The following is a 24,561-nucleotide window of genomic DNA, read 5'->3' on the forward strand; positions in this document are numbered from 1 at the left end:
TACTGTGTAGTGGGAACTTTACCATATAGTGGGAACTTTACCATGTTTACTGTGGTGCTGTATTTATGAATGGTTTTATTATACCCCACTCATTATTGAAATCACCACGCGATTCCATCCATCTGAATTTTGCTGCAATTATCTCAATTCCATTAGATTTAATCGAATGTTTGCCTTTGTTGGTGAGGCTAGAACACTGTTCTTCAGTGTAATTGCCATTTCATATGACAGAAATTGAAGCATTCACTAATAAATACAAAAATATATTAGTAATGTTTTTGTCCAGTTGTTGGAAACCTTACTGATACTTACATAGCTACTAAAATGCTATCGATATCTTTTTGGATAGATAACTTTCCATAAATAGGTGTACTAGACACAGCTTCTAAATATTGGTTATAGACACAATAATCGATATATTGCTATAAGTATTCCTTATAAAGTTACACCCAGAACCATCAACCATATTTATTTCATTTTGTTCAATCATTGAGCATTATTTAGTGAAATCTTTCCATATTCTTACTTTTTCAGACAAAACAGCATGACAAATCAGAAGAAGGTATTTATAGTTATACTTCTGATATAATTTGCTATTTTGCCTCTCAAAAATAACTTGATCTAATATCTATGTTTCTTTTATGTCCATATTACTCCCTGTGGTCCATCAGTAATAATTCTTTATAAATTCCAAACTTTGTACATATTGAGTTTTAAGGAAATCTAGAGATTTTTTTTCAAGGTCATAGGTCAAAAGATCAATTTTTACTGAATTACTGCATTTCTCATTTGTAATTTTCAACCTACAATGAAACCTTCATGAACTTGAGTACTGTCCATCTAAAAATGAGGCAGTGGGTGAATCATAGTTGGTGGGAAAAGCACAGAAGTCTGTCAATGAAATCTTATTCAAAATTTTATCTGAAATGCAGAACTGTAATTCATTTCTTTTTTAAATGTCAGTAATTCATTTTGTTTGTTTGTTGGGGTTTAACGTCCGAGCAGCAATATTTCAGCTATATTCAGACGACATCAGTAATTCGAAATATACATTGCAATTTCATCATCAAAGGGAGATAATTCACTTTTCCCCTATCATTCTAATGTAACTAAAAACTTGCTTTTCTGCATTCCCTGACACTTTTTAGACAAATTGTCAATTCTTCTTCTATAGACCATACATTTTGTGCTCACATTGTCACATTTGTAAGTTTTTTTCTAAGGACAATTCATTACTTTCAGAGCACAATTCATTACTTTCTAAGCACAATTCATTACTTTCAATTTTGTCTGATTCTTTCAGATTCCAGTATTTAATGTGAAATTTGATGATTTCCAAAAGAATTTCACATGAAAATTGAACAGTATATTCACATGATGGCTTGGTTCATGTTACTCTATCAGTCACAAAATTTATTTCCTTGATTCATATTCAAGTCATATGAAATTCATGTGAAAATCATGTAAAGATATTTTGCCTATTTATTCATTGAAGTTTTGATGATGGTTCTAAATGAATAGATGAATGTATGAATGATTTATTTTAGTGTGACCTGTATAAATAACATTGTATACATATAGAATAACAGCCAATCAAAAAGGCTTATGATGCACTTTATTAAAATATAATAAAACTTTTTTGATATTTAATACAGCTGAATTAAGACTAGAGAAAAAGTATCTAAGTGATAACCAGTTAAATTTGTTATCACATAGATCTACTGAGTATGGTAAGTCTGGTTCCCTGCATGTATGTTCACATTTATATGTGTAATTTTATACCCATAGCTTTGAAAGCAAACAAATCTATATATAACGATCATGGTGGCTGTCTGCTCGTTTGCCTGTCTGCTCCATTTAAGTTTTTTTTTCTCTGAAATTACTTATCACAGCCAATTTATTTTTGGACAGAATCTTAATATAAGAATGTCATATTGTTGAATATGATTTCAGACTCAGGTAATATTACTCTCTGTAGGGGAATTCTTTTTACCATTTTGACCATATATTTACAGGGCTGTCCTTTAATCATCTTTGTTTAAGTTTTTTACTTATATTGTTTCAGCATGATGGCATATTATAAATTGATTGATTGATTTGGGGTTCAATGCCTGAGCATCAATATTTCAGCTATATTTAGGCGATATTTTAATTTGAGTTCTCTACATTTCACCCACTGTAACTAGGACATTTTATATTTGTTCAGTGCAGATTGTACCATGATGCTTTGAAAATATTACTTGATAGGACTTGTTGTCATGCAATTGCATGCTAGGAGTTGATTTACCATTGTGCCACTGATGTGTATGAGTGTATGGGTAATAACCATTTGAAGAACAATTTTAAAATTTGCATGAAGCTGTTAAGTTCAATGTCTTTTTTTTCTTGTATATTTTTGTGGTTTATTTGGTTCCCATGTTTGCATGTTAATTTTTGCATGTTAGTCATGTGAGGGTAGATTTCACGTCATATAATTATTGAGTACCACTTAAAGCTATTTGTATTTTACCATGTGAATCTGCACTGAGCTCCATACTGAGACTTCTGTTAATTTTAATACCAGTCCATATAAAATTCAGACACTGCTTGCAGTAAAGTGATTTATGGTATTGAAAAACCCATGGATCAGACAATCCTTTTTGTGGTCTACATATGCTACGTTTTTATGTGACAATAGTCCTTCTGTATTTTGATTTCTACTTTTGAGAAAACTACACATTAACTTCCCACTAAAATCAACCAAACCAAACCAAATCAAGAACAATAACTCTTGCAAAGTACTAACTTCATGTACAATCTATATAAATTTCATCTCATATGTGCAACCCTGAATTGTAAAACTAGGACTGGTTATGTGATCTATAATGGTTTCTGAATAAGACATAAAACTGAATTCAGTGGGTTTTTGACATGCACGAATCACCTCCTTTCTGATTTTTATAAAGACTGCTTAAAACCACTAGTACTAAGCATTAGTCAATTATTTTACCTGTCATTTTTACAACACATCTGTTCCATTAAATGCTAGTTTTTTTTTTCATCAACTTCCATCAGAAATACTGGAAACTCCTTCTGTCAACCTAGATATTTTTTCCTGTAGATTTTTACCAGTAATATCTTCTTGTCCTTAATAAATTATTCTAGAATATTCATACCTAACATTTAAGGAGGTAGACCTAGGGTAAGGGACATAGCCTGTCAAGCTTTCATTTGAAACGGAATGAAATCAGTTCAGGTTACTTTGATGCTTACATGAAATTGATGTAAAATGTTGAATACAAACCTTCCAATGATTTTTAAGAGTTATGTCCCTTACCCTAGGTCTACCTCTCAATTTAATTATGTGTGTAAGAAAATGTTTTTTATTGCAGTTGCTGAGGAGATAGAGCATGAATTCTTTCCTAATGAAGAAGGAGGTGAAAAATCTGCCCTAATCCGTCAAAGGACCAATAGTATGGGATCAACGAGGAAACGAACCTTTAGTGACGCATCCCCCAAGAAACACAAACTACAGACTGAAGCCTCAGTTGTCAGTAAAGACACAGAAGAGGAAGATGAAGATGATGAGGAAAAGGTAACTATAGTTAGGCCAAGTAAAAAAATACTTGTGTTTCCGCTAACATGTTCTAAAACACTAGGGTTGGTATGTAGGCAAAACTTCTTTTATTATTTCAAAAGTTTGTAACTGGTTTATGTAAAAAAAAATAGGGTTGGTAGGGTTAGCAGAAACACAGATAAACTTTAGGCCTTCATGAAAAGACTACCGCTAAAGAGGAGATGGAGTGTCTGAGACAATATACATTTGTTGAATGGTCATAAAGAGAACAGTCTACAAATGTTTTATTATACTGAACCACATTTTTGTTTTCATAATCTGTTTTTTTGTTTTGTTTTGTTTTGATTTTTTTCTGGAGAGAGAACAGATTGTGTGACCATGATTGATGGTTGTTGTCAAGTCACACTCTATTCTATTTTAAGAATGTTCAAGGATGAACCCCAAGAACATCTGATCTCTCTATTATTACCCTGTGAGAATCAAACGGAGAAGATATGTGAAATATGGCATAATTTCTCCTGTTATTAGTAAAAAAAAACCTATTGACTAGGTAAACAGAACTAACAAGTTTTGAAATAATAAGTGAAAAGTGTTAGTTTTAATTTACTGAAGTATTATGATATACTCTCCAGCCAGTTTAAAATGATATATTATTGTGATAAATTAGTGAAAGTAGATGTATTAACAAATTTATGACAATTTTTCATGATGATATATATCTTCTATTATCTTTGTCCACATAGTGATAATAAGCTTAATTAATTTACTGATTTTGTTTGATTTTTTTTTTTTTTAAAAATCTGGAATTCTTTTAAGTAATTCAGCATGTCAAGAACAAATTGAAATTTTATATGAATAAAAGAAAAATAAGAATATTACTTGGATAGAGTGATTAACCAAAATATTATCACAAGTGCTGAAGAATGCCTAGATTTAATTCGTGTGCGGATCATATCTTGGTTATTCACGATAACCAATTGATTATCCTGTTTATTTTATAGATTTTCTTCATAATTAGAATTTTAAATTCTGTGATTGGTGGATTGATATAAAAAATGTGACGTTTTGGCATGAGAAAGTCTGAGAGTGAAATTACCAACTTTATTTCAAAGTGTGAATTATCAAATTTTATTTCACTGGGAACATTCGATAAAAACAATACTATCTATATAATAAATATGTATGTATAATTACAGAAAGAGGAAGAAGAGATTACACTAGTACCTATGTCAAAGATTCTAAAGATGAATTCTCCTGAATGGCACCTTATTGTGACTGGTATCATTGTGTCTGTCCTGGCCGGGGCTCTACAACCTTCATTTTCCATCTTATTGTCAGAATTCATCAAGGTAATTTAGAGATATTGTTTCACCTTCTGTTAATTGAGTGTTTAAGTAGAGTCTTTGTAAGCATCATGCAAATTTTGTGAAATGTGATACACCTCAAAAAGAGGCTATATATTTTAATTTTTTTGTTATTAAGTTGCTTTATAGGTCTATATGGTGATGTATTTAATTATTCATTCCAATCTGTCTGCTCTTAGGCGATAAACCACATCAAAAAGCCAATAGTGTCTATTGTATTTTAGTGTCATTTACGGAGTTATCTCCCTTAATTTTGAATTCTACAGTACATTCTTTATGATTTTTATCTCCTATGAACAAGGGTTATATGAACATCTACATCTTACTTTATTTTTACTATGACATTTTAAATAAAATATCAAAAATAAAAATATGTAGGCTTTTCAGTTATGATTCACATTTTGCATGATTCTAAACTGAAGTACTACTTAAATACAAGTCTCTATAAGAATCAGTTGATAGGTTAATCAATGTGGAAACCTTTGTAATTGGAAACAATTTTGCTTTTGAAGGAAGATCTTAGTAATACTTTCTACACCAAATGAACAGCTTTTTGAATTTTTTTATGAGCAGATATATATCAATAAACATTTAGAGTAATAATCTAAGTCTTGAAGTAATGTAAAATTAACTAACCACATACATTTGAGTGGTTTATTTATCTTTTATCAGGCATTTAACTATGATCATGAGGAACAGAAAAAGGCATCTCTCATACTAGTTGGAATCACCATGGGGGTGGCTGTTGTTTCTGCATTATTCAAGTTGATCATTGTGAGTATAAAACTGTCTCAAATGCACAAGTTTTCCATACTTGTTTTCCCTTACATATCAGGGATAGACTCCCACAAAATCAATGAAAAATTTTTAATCTCCCTATGAAAATGTTAGGTTTTTTGGAAGGTTTGGTAAAATGACTATATTTTATGTAAAAAATACTAAATAATTGAATTTTTATATAAAAATTTGCTTTTACATAAAAATCTCCTGTTTCATACATTGTCAATGGGGAAGAAATTCCCACATGATACAGTGTCAATGGGGAGGGAAGAACATTCCACATGATAAAGTTTCAATGGGGGAAAAAAACTCCACATAATAAATTGTCAATGGGGAGAATCTCCAACATGATACAGTGTCAAGGTGGATAATTTCTCATAATGATACATTGTCAATGGGCAGCATCTTTGTGAACTGTTCTAAAGGTATGGCCTAAATGCCATGATTTGACTTAAATTACATTTTTTTTTTCATAATTCCACAATTGTGTATACATGCACCATGTTTTGTTAAAGCTTTTAACAATGTAAAAAGATCCTGAATTTTTTTCATAATTCCACAATTGTGTATACATGCACCATGTTTTGTTAAAGCTTTTAACAATGTAAAAAGATCCTGAATTTTTTTTCATAATTCCACAGTTGTGTATACATGAACCATGTTTTTTTTAAGCTTTAAGCAATGTAAAAGATTCTTAAAATATGGGACACGGTTACATCCATATCAATACCCATGTTAAAATGACTGTTTACTGTTTATCATAATCATTTTATTTCAAAACATTGATTTGATGAAAATTAACTTGTATTTTATTGTATAATGGGTAACTTTCATGTAATAATTTTGGCATATTTTAACATCTTAAATAAATTCTGTGAAATATTTACTTAAGTACTTTGTGCATCACTAAGCATCTGTATAATAAGAAATGCCAAATTTTTTTAATACCTTTTTTGCCATGTGGTAATTTGCTCTTTGACAGTTATATCATCAACTTTGATGATTTCCTTGTAATAAATTTTATTTTAAAAAGTAAATTTTGTTGAATGACCCATATTTATTCTGTCTTCTTTAAGTAGCAGTCTTGATAAATATCTGACAGGTGGTGATTCGTGCATGTTAAAATCCACTAAATTCATATTTATTTCTCATTCAGAAACAATTATGGACCCAATACCAGTCATAGTTTGTCATTTGGTTGCTGCTCTTTTGAGACACTTTTACTCATATAGATTGTGTATGGAATTAGCACTTTGCAAGAGTTATTGTTCTTGATTTGGTTTTTATTTAAGTGGGAGAAAGTAATTATTGTATGTATGATTTCTTCAAAAATACAGATCAAAATACAGAAAGGACTATTGTTACTTTATAGCAGTTTATTTTAGCGAGGTGTTGATTTAGAAAGGCAAAGTTTGAAAATCAAAATTACCAAATTTTAAACCCATCATACAGTATTACATAAAAAATAAGCATATGAGAACAGCAGAAAAAAAAAACATTATTTACAAGGTGATTAATATCATTTCTTCATATACAGAAAACTAATAACTTAAACATGAAAGTTATCCTCTCATTCTAATGTGACATGCTTCGAAGCTCTTTAGATTACAGTCATGGTAAAAAAGTGATACACACATGACCAACATTTCGTACAACACGTAGGCTGCGTCTGTTTAAAAATATGAAGAATCTAGTCATATTAGAATTGAAACAAATCATGGAAGCTTCATTTTATTATTGTTTTACCATGGGCTGCCCATTTATTTCGTTTTTTAACCCCCTCGCTATCCCTCGGGGTAAAACAAGGTGACATTAAATAGCCAAAACAATGATAAAATGAAGTTACCATGATTTATTCTTAAATTCAAATTCTCATGTAAAATTTTCTTAATAAGCTGTATGCTCTTTGTTTTCTTTTGACAGAATGTAACATTTTGTAGAGCAGGTGGTAATTTGACAACCAGATTTAGAAGACATGCTTTTAAGTCTATAGTTTGGCAGGTAGGTATGGTAACAAGATATCTTAACCTCAGGCTATGTTCTGTCTTCGTTGTTTTCAGCCTTAGATGGTATAGAGCAGGTAATTTTTGCAGCGTGCTAACTAAACCCCTGTTCTAAGGATAGGGGGATATACTGTTTTGCCCTTGTTCGTGTTTCTGTCTAACAATGTTTTTCACTCAGAGTTTTATCAGCAACTACTCATCACAGCGGCTTGAAATTTGAACACATTCTTTTTGTGGTTATGCCATATGGTGGGACCCTTATTCAGAAAAATTCCACTACAACTTCCTGTTTACTGAGTATTTTGTTTATTTTTTACTTTATGTTTTTGAAAGTTGAAGTTTGTGTTGCACTTTTCTCAGCAACTACTCTTCACAGTGGCTTGAAATTTTAACACATTCTTCCTTTAGGTTTGCAATATTGTGAGGTCAAATTTTGGAAAAATTCTTTAGCAACTTCCTGTTTACTGAGGACTTTTTTTTTCCTTATATTGTTATTGAAAGCAGGCAAATCACCAGTCAGTCATTGCTCACAGATTTGTTGTTTTGGCTTATTTTAGCCATCTGTCTAAAAGTGCCACAATATATTCTGTGACATTTGAACTTTGAGCCTAGTGTACCAATTAGGAATCAGGATCAGCAAAATAGTCATATGTTTGTCCACAGTTGTAATCAATAACTTCTCTAATCTACAGAATACAGTTTGAAGGAACTTTTACTAATTCTTTATGGCATAATTCCATATTGTGCATCTTATATTTTGTTTTTCCATCTAAATAACTTTGTTGGTTTCCTGATTTTGTTGACCAAGAGGGAATCATCTTCACCAACTGAGTATAACCAAGTGAAATTTGCTCAGTTTTTTTTTTAGTTTTAATTTACAATTTTCTATTATAGGATGCAACATTCTTTGATGACCCTAAGAATACAGTTGGTGCTCTGACATCTAAACTCTCATCTGATGCTACACTTGTACAAGGAGTAAGTATGGTATATGGATGATGCCAAAAATTGTCTTAGTCACAGAACGATTATTACAGCTGTCAATATGTGATGAAAAGATCTTTGTGTTTAATCAAAGGCATTACCAATGGATTAAATTAGCCATTGGGCTCAAAGCTCAACAATAAATAAACCAAACTCATTTTTTTGACTTCTTATACACATGATTAGAGATTGTACTTTAAAAATCTAAAGACAAGATGTAATATGGATGGACCGTCAGTGATATCCTATATATGTACAATGTAAGGCCAGAATTATGAATGGCTAAAAAGTATTCTGACTGAAGTAACAAAACTTTTTGACCTGGAAATAGACAATCTCACAAGTGTGGAACTGCAGTTATGTCTTTTAATATGACGATTTTATATTCATTTATTTATTTAATCATAATTTGGAAATTATTGATGGTATAATAATTTATAAGCTTTCTCAGAATAAAGTCTCACACATTCTCCTTACTGAATGAGACTTTGTCCATAGCAACATGACGGTCCACTGTAAACAAAGAATGCGCTCCCTTCAAAAGCATACTAAAAAGAGTCCAATAGTAATAGCAAAATATTTCAATGCTGAACATATTTGAAATAAACTTCTGATCTTACTTTTTTTCAGGCAACTGGAAATAAAATTGGCAACACCCTGGAAGCATTAACAACGATCTTAGCAGCACTGATAATTGCGTTTGTCTTTAGTTGGAAGTTAACCTTTGTTGTCCTAGGATTTTTGCCTTTGATGATAGCCACAGGGATCATTCACAACAAGATATTAACTGGGTTTGCCAAGGGAGATAAACATGCCTTGGGCAAAGCTGGAAAAGTAAGTGAAGTGGTGTACTTTAGACTTTACCCTCTAATTCTAGCTCTTTAATGAACAGGAAGAAACTTAACATAACTTTAAGATTTAAGTAAATTAGAAGACATTTTTTTTATCCTAACTCAATGAGTGGATGTATTAAATTACTTTGTCCATCCATTGGTCTGTCCAAATTTCATTGCAACTATCTTCGCTATGGTGGATGGATTAATTTCAAATTAAGTGAATGGCTTTTGATGTATAAATCATACAATGTTATTAATTTTGCTTGCTGTCCAATATCAACTTCCTGTTTGAGTGGGGGATACATCATATTACATTTAGAGAAACATATGAGATTGATATAGAAATTTTGATACAAATCAGTTTCAGTACTCATGAGCCATTTGCCATGACTTTCTAGTGGAAAAATATAGCCTATATACCAGTATATTGTAAGGGCTGGTAATATTGTTTTTTTTTTCTCTTGCAGCTATTTTCAGAGGTTGTTGATAATATTAGAACAGTTGTCTCCCTTACCAGAGAGCAGACATTTATAGAGCAGTGTAACAGTTATGTAGATCATGTCTATTTGTGAGTGTTTGTATGGTTTTACACTGTATTAGATTTATTTCTTATGGTACCCTTTTTACACACAGCAAAATCAGAAACAAATTGCTACTAGCTAAAAACAAAAAAAACAGAAAAATTTCTTTTAAATTTTGGTAACTTTTCTGATTTAGAAATTCCTTACATTTGCTATTTAAGCAAAGATTGTTTTTAATCTTAAAACAAGTTTCAAGATATAACCAACTGTGGGGTAGTTTATACTTTATGAACATAGAAGTGTTTGTATGGTTTTTACACTGTTTTAGATTTATTTCTTATGGTACTCTTTTTACACACAGCAAAATTAGAAACAAATTGCTACTAGCTAAAAACAAAAAAAAACAGAAAAATTTCTTTTAAATTTTGGTCACTTTTTAGGATTTAGGAATTCCTTACATTTGCTATTTATGCAAAGATTGTTTTTAATCTTAAAACAAGTTTCAAGATATAACCAACTGTGGGGTAGTTTATACTTTATGAACATAGAAGCAGATCATTCAATGCATTACTAAGTATTTACTTAAGGGCCTAGACATCATTGTTCTGTCTTGAAGTTGAATGCCAATATTACATCTGAAGGGTGTCAAATTGACAAAAATATGACCTGTTATGTTATACAAAATAAACTGTGTTGCCCAAAGAGAACCAACCAATCTGATGATTTATTACCTTTTTTAAGATCTGGGAGAAAGAAGTCTGTCGTGAATGGATTTGTGTATGGATTATCAATGAGTATTCAGTTTTTCTCATATGCTGGAGCCTTCACATATGGTGCCTACCTGGTCCAGTACGAAAATCTCGAGTTCCATCTTGTCTTCAGGTAATTAGGCAGGTTGTTTTTGTGTACTCCATCTACTAGTTCATTGGGTTATAAAATATTACCCTTTTATGTACAAATACAAATGTACATACATCCAGAAATGACTTCTTTTGAGGCTCATTTAAGGAGGTAGACCTGGGGTAAGGGACACAACTCTAACAAATCATTGGAATGTTTGCATTCAGCATTTCACATCAATATCATGTAAGCATCAAATTAATTTGAACTGTTTCAAATGAAAGCTTGAAAGGCTTTGGTGAAATTGAATATGATACAAGCATATCTTTGATTTCAAGAGTTATGTCCCTTACCCTACCTCCTTAAGAAAAAAACAAGTAAATATAATTGTTTCCTATTGTGTTGGTTAGCAACTTGGTATCCTTTTTCTCAGCTCCTAGTGATTTCATTTCATGTATTTCTCAACATGGTTTGTTGTACAAATGCAAAAATTATTTCACATGGTTTTTGCATGAATTGTTAAAAATAAGATTTGTGACAAAGTTTGTGTGAATCAAGCCTTCATGTGAATTTTGTGCAATCTTTTCATGTGACATTTTCTGGTGAAAATCATATATTTTTCATGTAAAGTTGATATGCATTTCAAATAATATTTGCCTTTGTACAGAAATTCATATTTCTAGCATTTAAACAATGTTGGACACTACCTTTTGTATTGCCTATGGTCTCAAAACTGATAATTTATTTATTTATTTTGCAGGGTATTTATTGCTATAATAGTCGGTGGAATGCACAGTGGGAGGACCATGTCACACTCCATGGATTTCAAGAAAGGGCAAGTTGCTGCATCTAGATTGTTTGAAATTATTGAAACCCAACCAGCAATAGACGCTGAAGCTGATGAGGGAGATCAACCAGTAAGTATCAAGTATTCAGTCTGAGGGGATTACAACAGCTTAGATAAAGATGGTGAAGCTAATGAGGGTGATTAATTTGTAAGCATCGAGTCTGAAGTCTGAGATCACTATAATTCATTATTGAAACCTAACAGAAATAGATAATTAAGATGATGAGGATAGTAGGTATTGATTCAGAAGTCTGAGGTTAATATCACAGGCATTAAAACCCAACCAGAAATAGATATTGAAGCTATTTAAGTTAAAAAAACAAATGTTTTGAGTCTCAGGTGTGAAGAATTCTAATGCAACTGAATACCAAATTTGATTGACCTAGCACAAGTGGTTCTTATCAAACTCCGATGTAATCAGAAAACTTAACATGAAAATCTTGACATGGATGCCGGAAACACAAAACCTTAGTCTTGCCTTTCTTGACATTTATCGCAGGCAAGACAAAAATTAATAAGTTCTGTCTTGTTTGAATCTGAGGTCAATGTTACAACTTTATGGGGTTTTTTTGTGGTTTTTGATTCTTCAGGATCAAAATACCTATGTCACCGGTTTATAACTGTTACTTTCCGACTATTTCTGAACTCTACACAAAAATATAGTCCAAATGTAATTCCTTTTATATCATTCAATACCTCTTTTATGACAGGTAAATATGTTTCTTGCAATGTATCTGCCCAGTAATATTCTTTTAATTATGCTAATAAAATTAAGAATTATTCTTCATATCAACTCGATCAAGATTTTGGGGACTCATTTTTTGCCTTGAAAGATATTTAGTAATAAATTTACATTTAGGGAATTTATTTCTTGCAGTTATGTGTCTGGAAGGATAAAATGTTTTTAAAATTTTCATTTTAACACACTTATAAGTCAAATTAACCATCCTATAATTGATATTTTACCATTTATAAACAGGATGTGAAGAGCAGTGAAATTGGCAGGAAAATTCAAATTGATAAAAGTGTCAAGATTTTGAAAATCTTGTGTTAGGGAAATTATTTTTTTAAGCTGATATTGGTTTTATTTAAGTATAATTGTTATGTAGAATAAATGCTTTGTTAATTTAACTTTTGAATGTACATACACATTAACTTTTGAATAGATTAAAAATTGGGGAAAAAGATGAAATGGAACAAAGAATTGTACATGTGTGTGAAGTTGGATCAGTTGTATAGATTGACTTTCAATTTATACATGTATATATTAAAAAGGACAGTTTTAATAGTACATTAAATGCCATGTATGATCACAATTTTATTCAACATCTTAAGTAATCTTTGAAATTTTGTTCATGCTACAATTTTCACAAGAATCAAAAACCACCAGTGCTATCAGCAATTTGATTAAGTGGAAAGTTTTGTAATTGTGTTTTGTACAACACTGGTTTGTTTTTGCATTAGTTTTCCCAGTACTATGACATAAAAGGGGAAAGTTTTTATATAAGCATAATTTTTCACTGTAGGCATTTCATTGCATCAAAATTATGTTGTATTTCTCACACTTATTGTCTGCAATAGCGTAAATGTGTACATCTTGAAATTTATACATTTACACTGACCTCCATTGGAGTTAACTTATTTGATTTTAGAATTTGTAGCTTTCTAACTATTTCCTTAAACCTGTACTTTCCAGGATGGTGTTGTTGGAGATATAGAGTTGAAGAATGTTAAGTTCCGTTACCCAGCACGACCTGATGTCAAGGTACTGAATGGTCTAACTATCCAAGCCAAACCAGGGGAGACAATTGCACTTGTGGGGTCCAGTGGATGTGGTAAAAGTACCACTGTACAGTTAGTGGAGAGGTTCTATGACCCAGAGGATGGAGATGTGGTAAGAATAGCAAATTACCTCCCCCCAAAAAATATTTTTAAAATTTTGTAATTAAAAGGAAACAGTATTTATTCTGGTTTTTAAGGGCAAACAAATACATATTTCTTAGTAACACAAATCTGAGTTAAGTGTAAGTATTTGTAAGAATCGGGCAAAACGGGGAAAAACATGCATGCCAAAACACCACTGATCTGACAATATAATTTCAGTCAAGGATGCTGTCTTTATTTGAGAAGACCATGATTTGATCTCTGCATCATTGGATTTGCTTGTAAATTTTTCAACATAATGTTAGAAAATGTGGTTTTTGACAGAGTTATCTGCCCTTTAAATGCACATTACAGTGAATTTCTATGAAATTATATCTCAATACAGCAACATGGTATGAAAAATCGCTTTTATTTTTTCCCTTGATTCTGATCATGCAAATTGTCAAATTACACTATCAAGATAGTGTTTTTTTTCATACCATGTTTCACCCACACTGGCACAGCCTGATTCTTACAAAGACTGACACTTAAGGGCATTGAAAACCAATTGTATTGCAGCTCGGTGGTTGCATCCATTCCTATCCACTGAATGTTTTCTAGTGGTTCACAAGTATGTAAATATGATACAAGTACATGTATGTAAAAAATTATATATGAAATGGAAAGTTATTTGCTATAGATTCTCTGTTATTGTAGATTTGAAGTGTAACAATTTTGTGCCTTTTTTTCAGTTCATTGATGGAAAGAAAGTAAAATCATTGAATGTGAACTGGTTACGGTCCAAGATTGGTATAGTCTCCCAGGAACCAGTGTTATTCGACACCAGTATCGCTGAAAATATAGCCTATGGTGACACATCACGTAAAGTTCCAATGTCAGATATCATAGAGGCTGCAAGATCTGCCAATATCCATAATTTCATTGAAAGTCTACCTCATGTAAGTAGCTGTTTATAAAAATGGAAGTACATAGTAAGCAGGGCTCAGGCTACTTGAGAAAAACAGGGAGAAGTGACTTCTCTTTCAGAGAGACACTAGGGAGAAGTGGAGAGTGGTCAGGGAGAAGTGAATGTGTAAGGGCAGAAGACAAAATTTTCTTTCCTTGTATCATTAATTCCAAAACCAATAAATGAATTTTAATGAAACTTTGTATGAAGGTTATGGTATCATATGTAGGATATAAGTAATTATATTTGGATGCTTGTAATTAGAGATAATATAAGTTTTACATGTCCAGAGCACAAGTTTATATTACCAGTATACCCAACTCAATGGGTGGATGGTATGTTGGAATTTCCTTGTCCGTCTGTCATTCCATCCAATCGAAGTTTTTTAAAGTGGATCTCACTGGACAGATTGATTTTATTTTTGGTATATGGCTTTATATAGATGGAACATATTGTAAGTGATTTTGTTTGCTAGGTGATATCAACTACCTGTATTAGTGAGTGTATAAATAGAAGGATAAGGAGTGCTAGGTGATATCAACTTCCTGTATTAGTGAGTATATAAATAGAAGGATAAGGAGTGCTAGGTGATATCAACTTCCTGTATTAGTGAGTATATAAATAGAAGGATAAGGAGTGCAATTTCATGTTTTGATCACGGTTACTTTTTATCATCTTTTTATTTCAGGGTTATGATACAAATGTGGGTGACAAAGGGACACAACTCAGTGGAGGTCAGAAACAAAGAGTAGCTATAGCAAGAGCGTTAATAAGGAATCCTAAGATTTTACTGCTGGACGAGGCCACTTCAGCATTAGATACAGAAAGTGAAAGGGTAAGTGTACCAAAACAAATATTAATCTGTGACTATAATACTGTACACAGAAAGTGAAAGGGTGAGTGTACCAAAACAAATATTAATCTGTGACTATAATACTGTACACAGAAAGTGAAAGGGTAAGTGTACCAAAACAAATATTAATCTGTGACTATAATACTGTACACAGAAAGTGAAAGGGTGAGTGTACTAAAACAAATATTACATGTTATCCATAAGCCTTATTACATGAAAATGTTATGGTTTTCATATTTTTTTGAAAAACGTGTTTTTAGGTATTTTCATAAGCACCAAACATTTTTTTGTTCATATTTAAAACATATGAAAACATATATTTCAATTTTTCTATTTGTCATTTTTTTCTCAAATTTTTATTTTTAAGGTTGTTTTGCATGTAATACTGTAATACTGTGTCAATATTTGCATTATGAGGCTGTCATGTAAAAATCAGGCAGATCCTATAATATGGGTGGCACGGGTTAAAGTTTATCTCACTGAATTTTTTGTTGCAGTGTAATATATATACCATATGTATGTATAATAGGACAAAGCTTGTTTCAAATCAACAATGGATGGCTCTGAAAATGCATTTAAAGTTCACAACATAAGAACAAAATTTTGCTCAAATGAAAGAGTTATCTCCCTTTCTTCGATGAATTTCAATGCTTTCTATGTAATTTATTTCTCTTTAATCATTGAAATTAATCAAAAACAAACTTTAAGAAAGCATGCATTTGTGAAATGGAATTGGTCAAAATTTTATTTTGAAAACAAAATTTGTCATGAACAACCCACTGCCAGGTTTTTGTATAGAAACCCTCTTACAATATTAGCAATTACTCCTAGTTATATTTATATTGACAGAAATGTACAAATGTTGTGTCAAAGAATTCGAACGCAATCGCTCCATATGATCTTGTTTGATTTTAGAAGAAAAATTGGAATTGTTTTATTTTTGAAGGGGGATAACTCAACTTTTTTATTGCAAAAAAATATCTCACATCCTCCATTTTTTTTCAGGTTGTGCAAGATGCATTAGATAAAGCCCAGGAAGGTCGAACATGTTTAGTTATAGCTCACAGACTGTCAACTATTCAAAATGCCAATAAAATTGCCATAATACACAAGGGTGAAGTAGTGGAGTTAGGCAGCCATTCAGAACTCATGGCTTTCAAAGGCATTTATTATAAACTCAGCACACATAACCAAGGAAAATGATAGGAGACAGATGGACAATTTTTGCTTAAGTTATCCAGGTGATGGGTTCAAAATGTGGTGCAACATTTTCATCAAGTTCTGTCTGGTGTTTCTCCTGTGATATATGTACTAATACTGGAACATGTTTATTTTCATATTTCATAAATTTCCAATATACATATATACATTACTACATGTAATTTTACATAATATGACAAGTACAGTCAAACTTCTCTAAACCAAACCCTTTTCAGACGGTAGAATTTGGTCGGTTTGGACAGGTGTACAGATTATACAGGTTCAAAATGCATTTAAATTGACACAATGGGACTTCAAAAATTGTTTGGTGTAGACATGTCTTTGGTTAATTCAGGGTTCAGTTTAGACAGGTTTCAGTGTATGAAGTAAGTTGTAAATTGTCTGATGTAGACATGTCTTCGGTTAATTCAGGATTCAGTTTAGACAGGTTTCAGTGTATGAAGTAAGTTGTAAATTCTATTAACAATGGGATAAAATTTGGTCAAAATTTAAAATATACTATAAATTCCATACTTTATATGATAATGATACTCCAGCAATGCTAAAGGTTGTTTGGCAAACTGAATCAATGCTATCCTATTTGGGTATAGTGGAATGGAATTCCAATCCCTAATTTTGTAGTAGTGATACTGACTGTAGATTTCTATTGACAATCATTTCTTGTGTTTATGAAGATGACAGCATAATGTTCATGATGTACTTTTAACTTTATATATCAAATTGACTGTATTTACTTCATGAATCTCATTTACAAGCACAATTTAGTCAGATTTTTTCAATATACATGTTGGATCTTATAAAAATCAGCTATAATCTCTTGTATCTTACATAATGCATATCTATTTGGTTTTTTTTTTTTTAGGAATATATTTTCCTTGCTTTCTCCAGGATAAGTTTGCAAAAAAAAAAAACATTGTTGCAGAGCTTGAGGTTTCAGAAATCTCTTAACACAAACTTACATGTACATCATAATAAAAATAAACCCCTGCCAATTTGTACATGACACTAAAAATGAAAATAAAATATTAATAAGAATAAGTTTACTTTACATCCAATGTAAGGCAGAAATCATGACATACAGAATGGTTTTTTTTCTGTGAAAGTATTATCTTCTGTACAGATTTTCTTGTCCATCCTTTATTTTAATGGTAATAAAAATTTTAATAGTACATTTGTAATTTTTAATATCCCTGCCATGGTTGTTACCATATTCATTAATCTGGCCCCAGTGCCACAAGACTTGAAAAATTACTTAAGTCTGAGAAAATTTTTAACTGTGTGTGACATCATCAAGTTGAAAGACATTGATTGGAGTTACCATGGAAGTTAAGAATATTCTCAGACTTAAGTATTTTTAACTTTTGTGGTACCACTGTTCTCAGATTTTTCTCCTAGCAAAGTAATGGTAGCTACAGGGACACATCATAATGGAATGGTATACATGTACATTATGAAATAATCCAAAAATAAATGTTTGTTCTGTTTATTTATGATAATTCTACAGATTGCATTTGTTTGTTATTTTACAATTCAATTTTAGAGTATGTTAGACTTAATATATTGCTGTATCTTGATAGTCAGTGAATTTATGACAAAAATTCAGCTTCATGACTTTTTTTTAGCATATCTACTTTTTATACCTCAACACAGGAAGTCGTAAGGTATAATTTCATACCCTCCAAAAAGTTGTGTGTTCATCCATCAATGTATCAATGAATTTTTATGCAAAATGTATTTTTTGCATTAGTCCATTTTATTTTGCCGTCCCTCTGTTTTCCCCATTACTTAGGCAGGGTATCACTTAATGTTCCATTTATGCCCTATTTTTTGTATATCATTTTAGACATTGATTTTATCATTATGGTAAGTTTTCGTTATTTTGATTGCAACCCAATCTCAATGTACAATGTTGTTTTCTAGAGTTGCCTCCCTTTCCCATTATTTTTCCTTAACATATTTTTGGATATGAGTTTTTTTTCATTGTTATAAAATAACTGTACCTTTTTTTATGATATCTATTGTGAATTATTGCTTGCCTTCCCCATTATAAGTAGATGTGTTTATATTCTTTACTCAACTTCACAAAGTATCATCCAGTAGTTGTATGCTTCAAGACTATCATGTATTGTTATGTTTACAATATTTTGTTTAAGAATAAAATTTATATGAACATGCTTGTTTTGTTTTTATATATGGTAAAATCAAGGCAACCAGGATTTGAATGGTAATAAAAAAGAATATCATTCAGCGATAACAACATAAAATAACCAAAATAACACACAGAAATATAGTAACTCCAATAAAAACTAGGTGCATGGACCAGGTGAACTGGTAGGGTAAGCGTCCTCTCCTTTTAAGTTTATAGATGCTTTAGCTAAGGAAGAAACAACTTCTATTGTTATGAGTAGTTTATATGCAGATAATATGGTCCAAGTAGACACATACTGTGAAAGTACTTTAATTCGAGGATTAGGGAAGAAACACAAGTTCAAGGATTCTTGAGTTTGTGGTTTTTAGGTTTTCAGTATACACATCAATAAAAATTTCCTTTTTGTTAAGAACCAAATTTTGTGGTTTGACCTATCCACGAATACCACAAAAATTGGAACCCCACGAACAATAATACTTTCACAGTACATGTACTACTTATATAGTGATAATTTAATGGCCTCCTTATTCTTTATCACAATGCTGTATGTTGCAGTCTATATACCTGATTGCAAGCAACAGTGATTAAAGTGTTTGCAATTATTTTTTCCTTATATTACCAATAGGCTGGAAAATACAAGTCAAGCTGTTATATCAATTTAAAATTTAAAGGCAGCAGTTTGAGGTACAAGGCTTGTGAAAATATTGATTGACCTATAGAATTAGCTATGTTATTTTTTTTTTCTCATCAATATTTTTTTATCATGAAGACTGGAATATAAATGAATATTCCAGATTTATATGGCAAGCCAAAGTGGACAAAAATCAATATTTTGTAATATTAGAAAATGAATTTTCAATATTTCAAAATCATTTTTTTAATATTACAAAATATTTATTAATATTAGCAATTAATTTTCTAATATTACAAAGTCCCTGATAAAGTAATATTATAAAATATTACACATTTTGTAATATTACAAATTGAATTGCAAAATCAGTCACATTTTTTAATATTACAAATACATGTATTTTCTAATATTAAAAAAAAATCGTAATTGAATACAACAAATTCATTTTCTAATATTAAAAAAAATCATTTTCTAATATATTCAATTGAATTTTTAAAATTAAAAAATGATTTTTTTTAGTATTAAAAAGGGCTTTGTGATATTAGAAATCAAATTTGTAATATTAAAAAATGAATTTATAATATTAAAAAATAATTTTCTGATATTAGAAACACCCCTTTTTGTCCAGGTCGGCTTGCCATTGATTTAAGCTTCTTTCTAAAATTAAAAAAGCTTGGATCAGTGAAATTTGCTGAGGATATAATCAGTGATGGAGAGTCTTCAGCAATATTTAACATTTTTAGACAGAGAGCTTATGATTAAAAATAAAGTTTGTTCATTTCCTTGCATTGCTTGGGTTGATTGATTGAATGATTGCTGAGCAGCAATATTTCAGCGAACATGGAATGGATGATAAAATGAACATGAAATGATGAAGTGAAAAATAGGATGGGACAAAATTATAATGGGGTCGACAAATTTTGATTGCCACTGGAAATAGGGAGAGGTGGGTAGGGTCGGACAATTTAGCCTACTGTGGTGGAGCCCTATGGTTCCTACTCCGGGAGAATACCACAGAAGGGTTCTTTAATGTGCGAGGAACTTGACATCTTTCCCAACACGTACTCCTACAACGTAATTATAAGAGGTTGGAATTCCGTTCCTTCATACCCCAACGCTAGGATCAGGAAATACCTTGCCAGACAACCTCTAGCATTGCTGGAGTGTCCCAACACGTTGCACCACTATGCTTTGCGGTCAGGTTTTCCGTATTATGACCTGACGACCCCAGCATGCAACATGCCAGGGTTAACCCTATTCAACCACCTGGGGCACACACCCCAGTTGCTCTATGGGCAAAGCGCCCTAGCCCCCGGCCAGGGTTCTGAGCAATATTTAGTCGCCTTTTACGACAAGCTTAGCGCTGCTGCGGGCCTATTCTTTTGACACCGGACGCACACGGGATTACATGTACTCCAAACCAGTCAAAATGTCTTTCTGAGAAATTCAGGGTAGTTACCCAAAACCGTATGAGATAAACAACTTTATATCTTAATAACAAATGTGTGTGGAGAATGGATACTTTACCCCTCCTCTTTTTCTCCCCCCTCCCCCCCATAAAAAATAAATCAGTGATTAACACCCAAGTGTAAGTAATTGTAAGAATCAGGCAAATTGGGAAAAAAATCAGAGACATGCATGTCAAAAACCCACCAATTTGACAATATAATTTCACTCAAGGATGCTCTCTATTTAAAAATATCATTATTTGATCTCTGCATCATTGGATTTGCTTTTTTTTTAATAGAATTTTAGTAAAATGAGGCTTTTGACAATTATTCTGCCAACGAAATGATCAATTTCAGTGTATTTCAATGAACTTATGACTCAAATACCAAAGTGATATGGGAAATCTTGACTTTTTACCATGATACTGACACCCTGTGCCCATGTACCCAATTCTTACACAAAAAGTAACTGACGCTTAATAAATTTGACTGGTGGAATAAGAAAAAAATATGACGTTACATTAAAAGTGCGTCAATTTTCAATATTATGCATAATGGTTTGTTCTACAAGTATATGTTAATAATGTTTTTCATTAGCTATGGTCTCATGTTAAGTTATGAATGCATAAGTTTTTGTATATTGTGTTTGTATATATAGCCGAATCAGAAACATTAACATCATGTGATTTAAATGCTTGAGACGAATGCAAGCTGCTTCTCCGGATCCGCTACCCAGATTCCAAGTGCCTGCACAAGATCTAGCGCAAATATGAAAGTTACCACTTCAAGAGGGAAGCGATAATCGAATGCACCTGCTTTAAGTAAGGGTACAGAAAAGACGTCATAAAAACGGGAAACCAACGTCCTTTTTTATTGGTCGCTATATTCGGTCTTTGGGAAAAATCAGATAAGACCTTGACCTTAACAAAAGCTGTTGCGTTCAGTTGAATGTGTAGGTTTTGAGACTTCATGTCGTTTTCAGTACTCGTTGAATGTGTGCAGCTGAATGATTGAAACTTTTTGTGAACATTTCAGATACTAACAACAACTATATATCTTAACAGTACTACTGTAGTGTTGCGTTGCAATCCGACGCTACTACATGTACTTTCACCTTCAGTGCCATCGCTCGCAGGTGTTTAGGAAAGGATTTTAGCAGTAATGCTCGATTAAATCATTATTTTAAAGTATGAAAAACAGTTATAAAAACCTTTCAAGTCGTGAAAAAAAAAATTCTATTATTGTTAAGATTGACATGAACAAGTAAAAGAATATTTCCGTAAATGCGAGTTTGTTGTTGAGAAGTTCATTTTCTCATTACATTCATTGATTCTCAGAAGAATTACCATTTGTTTTTCTAGATAGTGGCGGCCATTTCCATTTTTAAGTATAGATACTTATTTCCAAAAACTTCCAGCCTCCCCTACCTCAGGTTGAACAGTTGAAATGGTCATCCACTTTATAGCTGTTACCTCCAACAGGTTTTGTGCTACCCCCCCCCCCACCCACCAAAATAAAAAAGAAAAAGAGGTCAATCCTTTTTATTAAGCAAACCAGGGACTATATGATACCAGTAATATGAAGTGCCCGAGCAAATTAAGTAAATTGATGGCTTTGTTTTCTGAATGTTATGCTTTGAATAATCATTGACATACATGTATAAGTATAAGCAATGTCAATTTTTTGTACTCCATTTGAAAATTTTTCTCAAGATTAACAAACATTTGCTTGTAAATGAGCTGTTATTTTTATGTAGCCTGAATATATTTGTATGACTTAGTCGTGTTTTGTTTATTCACACTTCAAAGAAGTTTTTTACCAATTATTTACCTTGTTCAACTTGTGAATATATTACCTCAAATACTATAACATGAAAAGTTAATGACGTGATCAAATACTATTTGTTTATTGTGTAATACTTATCTCGTTTAAATGAATTAAACAGTGGCCACAAATAGATTATCGAGGGTGAATTACGATCATTCAGTTGTGAACAATTTATCAGTATATCAACGAGCGGGACTTTAAATAAATGGGGAACATCAGAACATCTGATCGACTCCCATGTGATTGCGTTGGGACATTTTATGATCATAATTAAATTCAAGTGCATGTTCCCTAATTTGGATTATGATCGATACCCTCCAATTAAATTTGAGAATTTGAACTTCATGCAAGTTTGATTTTCAATAAGATATTAAATGTCTTGTTTAGATAGTGTCTACTTCGAGGAAAAAGTGAAATTGTTAGAATTTGTTTAAAGAGTGTTTATTATTTTGTTGTTCATTGGATTTAATGGGAATTTAATTCATTATTTTGGAATTTTATTTCATTTTCTCCAACAATGTCTAAAGTTGAAACAGTTACATCAGAATGGGACCCCAGCTCACCAAAAGAAGTTCTACGACACAGGCAAAAATCAAAATTGGAAACGGTAAGTCTTTTTTCCCCTTTTATATTAATGTATCCTTTTAATATAGAAATAAACAAATTATTGTGGGATTTTACTAGCATACATTTAGCAAAATTTCAGATTTTTAACTTTAAGTAATAAAGAGTCAAATTGACTCCTGCAGTGACATGGAAAGTGCTCTCCTCCATCCCTGCAGTGATATAGAGAATTCTATCCTTCTATACCTGCTGTGACCTGGAGAGTTCTATCCTTCTATCCTTGCAGTGACATGGAGAGTTTTATCTTCCTATCCCTGCAGTGACATGGAGAGTTCTATTCTTAAGATCAAAACTCCCTTGATAATACCTGTTTGAGACCTAAGACCGTCACTAATTCAAATTTCTGTAGTTGCAGTACGCCAGGCATTATATTTTAGATCTCTGCATTGCTCCAAATGATTAAGTAGATTCTATTATAATTTTTTTCAGCAAAACAATGTTCATTTTGTAGATAATAATAAGTTAGCTCATCTTTTCACAGGTTATCACTGAAGCTAAATTTTACATGTACATTTACCTATACTTATCAATAATCATTAACTGTACATATCCTGGGGTACATATCCACTGTACATTCATATGTACATTATCATTGCATTGGTTCATAATATATAAAAACAACAAGATTTACGTTTGGTATGTACATGTATGTTAAGCCTCTGATGTTTATGAAGGAGTACTAATTCTGTCCTGGGGTACATGTATATACAAATGTTCTATTTACAAGTATATGTACATCTTGTCTCACACAAGGATTCATAATTGAGATTTTTATGTATGTTACAAACCATGCATTAGGGGCTTATGATATATATATAATATAAACAAATTTATTTTAATTTTTAAAAATATTTTCCTGTTTGTCAGTAGATCATACATGTACCATACCTGTACCTGTGTCTACAAATTTTCACAGGTAATCTGTCTTATACTGAAAATTTTGAAGGGTTACTTTATTTGCTGACTAAATATAATGTTAGACTGATTCTCTGCAATTACATGTATATGAATATCTCCAAGGGAACAAATGTATGAATATCTCCAAGGAAACCTATGTATGAATATCTCAAAAGGAAACCTATGTATGAATATCTCCAAGGAAATGAATGTATGAATATTTCCATGGAAACCTATGTATGAACATCTCCAAAGAAACCTATGTACATGTATGAATATCTCCAAGGAAACCTATGTATGAATATCTCCAAGGAAAGGAATGCATGAATATATCCAAGGAAAGGCATGTA

At 31.6% G+C, this 24,561-nt stretch overlaps 2 protein-coding genes across 5 annotated transcripts in view; both read left to right on the forward strand.

Moving 5' to 3' along the window:
* Nucleotides 1-18,805, forward strand: part of LOC148603240 (ATP-dependent translocase ABCB1-like) — a 34,733-nt gene extending 15,928 nt beyond the window's left edge. For 2 of the 3 annotated variants that reach the window (XM_088551948.1, XM_088551949.1), the window contains exons 13-27: nt 535-562; nt 1,656-1,730; nt 3,372-3,574; nt 4,753-4,905; nt 5,593-5,694; nt 7,624-7,701; nt 8,598-8,681; nt 9,318-9,521; nt 9,991-10,091; nt 10,786-10,926; nt 11,645-11,801; nt 13,428-13,625; nt 14,347-14,553; nt 15,250-15,396; nt 16,420-18,805. In XM_088551948.1, coding sequence (XP_088408074.1) covers nt 535-562; nt 1,656-1,730; nt 3,372-3,574; nt 4,753-4,905; nt 5,593-5,694; nt 7,624-7,701; nt 8,598-8,681; nt 9,318-9,521; nt 9,991-10,091; nt 10,786-10,926; nt 11,645-11,801; nt 13,428-13,625; nt 14,347-14,553; nt 15,250-15,396; nt 16,420-16,617 — 2,076 coding nt within the window. In that variant the 3' untranslated portion in view covers nt 16,618-18,805. The remainder of the gene's footprint in view (nt 1-534; nt 563-1,655; nt 1,731-3,371; nt 3,575-4,752; nt 4,906-5,592; nt 5,695-7,623; nt 7,702-8,597; nt 8,682-9,317; nt 9,522-9,990; nt 10,092-10,785; nt 10,927-11,644; nt 11,802-13,427; nt 13,626-14,346; nt 14,554-15,249; nt 15,397-16,419) is intronic. The other variant, XM_088551950.1, reaches the window with a different exon arrangement.
* A 2,977-nt stretch (nt 18,806-21,782) lies between these two features.
* Nucleotides 21,783-24,561, forward strand: part of LOC148603241 (5'-AMP-activated protein kinase subunit gamma-1-like) — a 215,845-nt gene continuing 213,066 nt past the window's right edge. Inside the window, exons 1-2 of one of the 2 annotated variants that reach the window (XM_088552488.1) lie at nt 21,783-21,815; nt 23,218-23,297. In XM_088552488.1, the coding sequence (XP_088408614.1) occupies nt 21,812-21,815; nt 23,218-23,297 (84 nt within the window). In that variant the 5' untranslated portion in view covers nt 21,783-21,811. Of the gene's footprint in view, nt 21,816-22,866; nt 23,298-24,561 lie in introns of those variants that run through there. The other variant, XM_088552487.1, reaches the window with a different exon arrangement.

The sequence above is a fragment of the Perna viridis genome, chromosome 11, assembly GCF_037379345.1.
Source record: "Perna viridis isolate PV_CMFRI_1.1 ecotype Kerala chromosome 11, ASM3737934v1, whole genome shotgun sequence".
In the NCBI taxonomy this organism is placed as follows: domain Eukaryota; kingdom Metazoa; phylum Mollusca; class Bivalvia; order Mytilida; family Mytilidae; genus Perna; species Perna viridis.